Source organism: Impatiens glandulifera, chromosome 4, assembly GCF_907164915.1.
Source record: "Impatiens glandulifera chromosome 4, dImpGla2.1, whole genome shotgun sequence".
Lineage (NCBI taxonomy): Eukaryota > Viridiplantae > Streptophyta > Magnoliopsida > Ericales > Balsaminaceae > Impatiens > Impatiens glandulifera.
Window position 1 is genome coordinate 44299061 of NC_061865.1, and position 5705 is coordinate 44304765.

At 30.0% G+C, this 5705-nt stretch overlaps 1 protein-coding gene and 1 pseudogene across 1 annotated transcript; one reads left to right on the forward strand and one right to left on the reverse strand.

Annotated features, from left to right (window-relative positions):
* Positions 1-661: 661 nt before the first annotated feature.
* On the reverse strand, positions 662-1134 carry LOC124936561 (annotated as a pseudogene).
* Positions 1135-1559: 425 nt separating this feature from the next.
* On the forward strand, positions 1560-4449 carry LOC124935197 (probable polygalacturonase At3g15720). Its single transcript, XM_047475647.1, has 9 exons — positions 1560-1613; positions 2573-2689; positions 2781-3119; positions 3217-3249; positions 3350-3557; positions 3646-3727; positions 3804-3912; positions 4001-4114; positions 4195-4449. Exons 1-9 carry the CDS (start codon positions 1560-1562, stop codon positions 4447-4449), a joined length of 1311 nt encoding a protein of 436 aa, XP_047331603.1.
* Positions 4450-5705: the final 1256 nt, after the last annotated feature.

Sequence of the window (5705 nt, forward strand, 5' to 3'; positions counted from 1 at the left end):
TAAATTTGATAGGTAGATTTTTAGTGTTTACACATACAAACAAACGAAGCACGATGAAAATTGGGTTAAGGTCGCAGGCCTCGGTCGCACGGGAATATTTTGTTCGAGATCTTGATTGGTGGGAAAATTTCGTTCAGATGCTTGTCTCGACGTTCGATCTCGATTAAAAGGTCCTAGCCAAAAATACCAAAAACACAAAATATAATTTTTGCCTGAATAGAAATCTAATTGCATAAAAACATCCCTAACATGAATCAAACATCAAACCTGCATCCATAATATAAAAAAATCAAAGTAATTGTTGAAAATCAATCATATTCCTCACATAAAATTTTAAAGAAATTTAAAGTAATTAAAAACTTTGTAGGGGCTACAGCACCCCATTTTTGGTGCATTTTTATTAAATACAATATGTATATGGATTTTGAACCTTTATTTTTAAAAAAGGGTTCAAGAATTTTATGTAAAAAGGAGGGAGCTTATGCAATATACATAGAATGATACAATATTTAATACATTAATGATAACAAACATATATTGAACATATATTGATAATTAGAGAGATAATATATATTAATTCCGTAGATTGTCTCACACACATTACACTTTTACATTATTTGCACACAAAAGAAAAGAGAACAAAACAAAATACGCTAGATATAAATGAATTTTTGTTTCAGCCGGAGATGTCGATGGTCTTGATCTCCTGCTTCTTCTCCGGCTCCTTGGGTACAGTGACCGTGAGGACGCCGTTGTCCATAGTAGCCTGAAGCGGCGGAGGAACTTGCCGCTGCTCCTCTCAACTCGGTGCCACTTCTCGTTCTTCTCCTCCTGCTCTCTGCTCCTCTCGCCGCTGATCTGGAGAACCTTTCCATCTTCCAACTCCACTTTCACCTCCTCCTTCTTCAGCCCGGGCAGATCGGCCTTGAATACGTGCGCCTCCGCTGTCTCCTTCCAGTCGATCCTTGCATTGGCGAAGGATGAGGTCTCTCGGGCGGAGGACGGAACATTATCCAGTACTGAACTTGAGAAAGGGAAACCCTCGAAGATGTCGAGACTTGAAAAGGGGTCGAAGATGTTGCTTCTTGGACCGCTGAAAATGCTTGGAATTAGCGCCATTAATTAATTAATAGATTGGATGATAGATTCGTTTTCTGATTGATTATAGAAAGTGTTAATTTGTAGTCTTGTAGAAATGCTTAGGAAAGATGTTCAAGACCGATGATAGAAAGTGTCTATATATAAACAATAATAGGAGCTGAAAGAGAAATGTAGACAATTCTAGGGCCTTCTTTAGTATTCTCATTTGTTCTAGTTGGCTTATAATACTCTACACGTGTCTCCTTTTTTTATAAGTAGATGTTTCTATACATTTCAATCACTTTCTTATTTTTTTTACTTTACTTTAATGATTATCATTATCATTAAATTTTAATTTTAATTTATAAAATTCCAATATATGACATAATTAGTTTGCAACTCATTTCACTATATATCTATTCGATGAAATTATTTAACCATAATTTGTTTGCAACTCATCATCAAATGAATCACGTCTAATGGGCCATGATCATGTGACGTTGTTTGCATTATCGTTCGACAATCGTGTTGAGGTCTAGATTTTCAAACTATACTTTCAGTTTTAAAAAAATGGAACTACTTATAATTTCTCTCAAGAGGATAGGTAGACAACATTTCCTGTATGGTTTTCAAAAAATAATCTTGTCTTTCTAAAGTACAAAAATAAAGTAGAAAGAAATAGTGTCAAACTAAACATGTGAGCAAAACACATATTAGCCCTTAGATTTTACTTCATGTTTAAGTTAACACATATACTTTGGTGAGATCAAATTAGTCCTCAAATATATGAAATTAGATAGGTTGCAATCTCTTCAATTGGAGAGAAAAGAGTAAAATTATAGTGTATTTGTAAAAAGAAATGCCTCTCATTTTTAAAAATATTCATACTATTTTATTCTGGTTAAGTTCACTCTAAATTCCAAAATATGATCAAATTAATCATCAAAATAAAAAGGATGAACATATTTTGTGAAAAATCAAATTAGAAAACTCTATAATTTTATCCATAATCTCCCTACATGTGGTCAAAATATTTTCAAAGAAATTAAATGGAGTCAAATCTTCCTATTTTGGCAACTAAAATGGTCAAGTTCAACCAAACCAACATGATGCAATTCATGAAATAGTAATAATTTAAGTCTACATATTACAATCACACAATTTCAAATTAAATTCCTATATATTGTTTAAATCCTAAAAAAATACACATGTAATAGTTTTGAAATTTAAAAATATACATGAAATATTTTTAACTTTATACATTTTCCTAAAATATTGAACTTAGAAAGACTATAAAATCAACAAAAATTATTGGGTTTTGACACATTGAATTTGTTTCAATAAGATTTGTTTTTGTAATTCTTGGCTAGTAGAATTGATTGATAATGGTGATCACCTTTTTCTATCAACTTATTGAATCTAATTAGTTTTTATTTTATTTTATTTAGAAAAACATATTAACATGTTTTTATTTTGGTTTTCTTTCATGCAGAGTCATCTCGGTTTATTCTTTCTGTTTTGCATTTTTTATCTAGATATTTGTCTTGCTATTACATTTGATGTGAGACAATATGGTGCGGTTGGAAATGGAAATACCGATGATTCTAAGGTAAATTATTTCACTTATTTGAAACATGTAGTATTGTTAAGGTGACGAGTTATCGTACGCTAGACTAAACATTTTGTATTTATTTGTAAAGGCATTTTTACAAGCATGGAAAGCAACTTGTGCATGTACAAGAGACACTGCTGTTATGGTTGTGCCGGCTGAAAAGACTTTCTTTATTAGATCTTTGCTTTTTAGTGGTCCTTGCATATCTCAATCACCTCAAATTCAGATCGACGGAACTCTAATAGCGCCAGACGATATAAATAAATGGGCGGAATGTGCATCGAACACATGGATAATGTTCTCGCAAATTAATGGTCTTAATGTTTATGGAAAAGGAAAACTTAATGGAAATGGTCTACCGTGGTGGCAAGGCAGTAATCTCAGATACCTCCACAATAACAATTTTGAATATTCATTTCAATACAAAGTAAGATAAACTCTTAGAACATTTTTATTCTTTAAAACAACATTTAAATAAAAAAAAAGTGTTTAACTATTCATTTCTATAATTATTTTTTTTGCAGTATCCAAGAATGGGAAGTTGTTCTCGACCAACGGTGAGATGGAGTTTAACTTTGAATAATTCTATCTCAACATATAATTTATATTAAAATAACTTTTTTATTTGTTTTTCTTATGATTTGTTACGTTGTATAGGCAATGAGGTTTAGTCAGTGCAACAATCTTGAAGTTAAAGGATTGACTCATATTAACCCTCCGAGAAATCATATAAGCATAAATGATTGCAACAACGTCAAAATATATGAAATAAAAATAATCGCTCCAGAGAATAGTCCTAACACTGATGGAATCGACATATCTTCTTCAACTAACATCCATATCATGAACTCCATCATCAGAACCGGTAACACCTTCATTCAAATTTACTAATTGTAGTTATATATTTTTGCTCATTTATTAATGGGTAAGTCTTCAAATTTTGTCTACGATAGGAGATGATTGTGTTGCCATTAATAATAAGTGTTCAAATATTATCATAGAAGGAGTTCAATGTGGACCAGGCCATGGTTTAAGGTAATTATAACTTTAATATTTGATATGTCTTTTAGTAAAAATGTCTATTTAATATAATAATATTGCTATATATTAGTGTTGGAAGTCTTGGAAAGGGTGGAGATTATGCCCAAGTGGAAGGAATACTTGTAAAGAACTGCACTTTGACTAGGACAACCAATGGAGCTAGGATAAAAACATGGCCGGTAATATATAAATAATAATAATATTGAAGGGTAATTTATTTATTTATTTTTCTAACTATTAATTATTATTTGTTTTAATGTAATTTAGGGAGGGAATGGATATGCTAGAAATATAACATTTGAGAATATTTTGCTTCACAATACAAAGAATCCTATCATTATTGATCAACATTATTGCAATACCACCCATTGTGCTGAACAGGTTAATTGTTAAACACTTTATTTCCTTAATCCAATTTCTGTTCTTTTGTTTCTCTCTAATTTTTTATTTTATTTTTACAGATGAAAGCGGTTAAAGTGAGCAATGTGAATTATATCAACATACAAGGAACATCGGTCACAAAACATGCCATATTATTAGATTGCAGCACTCATGTCCCTTGCACCAACATTGTTTTTAAAAATGTGAATATCAAATCAATTTCCGGTGAAAAAACTTACTCCACCATGAATAATGCCATCTTCGATCCTTCTCCACATCCCCGGAGGTCCATTTACTTTAGGCCAAGTGTCTTCAAACTTGGAAAGAATGAATAGTTTCTCAAATCTCAAACCCAAAATCCAATTACATGGACTATATTGGTATAGGATGTTAATTACTGCCAAATATTTTTTATTGAGTAGTATTTAGCAGTAAAAAGAATTGAATTGTTCATGTTTTAGTGACTTTTTTGCACCAGCATGTAACATTCATAATATTTATAAGTAATATATTGAATTTACTTATCTATTCAGTTACTCTTTTTGGCATTTATTGTTATGTAACATATGTGAACGCTAAAATATTGAGATTTATGTCAATTATGGTAATGATATGCATGTATTTGTTCTAGTTTTAACTACAAAAGGGACATAAGAGAAAAAAATCCATATTATTAGTAATTTACTGATTTACCTATGAAAACAGTTAAAGTGAACAATGTGAAGTATATAAACATGAAGGGATCGTTGATGACTAAGCATACCATATTTTTGGACTGTAGTGTCCATGTCCCTTGTAGTAGCATTGTCTTTCAAAACGTGAATATATGATTGAGTTCAGGTGAAAAAACTTATTCCACCTTAAAAAAATGTAAATGGATTGTGTGCCTCCACTTTCCCAAAGGTCTTTCTTTAATGTATGGGATATTTATCAAATTTTACATGGATTATGTTGACTACTAAGTCTTTTTTATTAAAGTTAGGAGTAAAAAAAAGGGTTGAATTATACATGTTTAGACTTTATGATGGTATGCCACCAACATGAAACAATATTTATAATTTTCTGTAATATTTTGAAATTATCTCATTATTTATGTCTTTTGGAATTTAATATTTGTTTCTACTTTAAATGATGTGCAACAAAAATGCTAAAATGCTGGTTTTTTAAATCAATAATGTTGTTGAAATTCATTTATTGATCAATTTCAAACTATATTATAAATACAAACTTAAATAAAGAGGGAATAATGTGGAAACATAGCATAAAACTCTAAACTATATTAGACTCTTTATCAATGTTTAATTTAAGTAATTTTTTTTCATATCACAATCATTCTTCCTAAATTTTAAAAATATAAATAAAATTTTCATCTTGTCAAAATGAATGCCAGTCTAATTGAAAAAAGTTTATCAATTCCAATTCATGATTGAAAAGAAAAAATATTCCGGCATATTTTAACATTAAAGGAAAAAAAACATTTTAACATATTTTTTTTTGTAAACAATCAAAGTTAAATTTGCAAATTACAATTTTATCCAAATATAACTTTTTTTAAATCTCCAATTAATAAAAACTTGTTTTAAACACACAA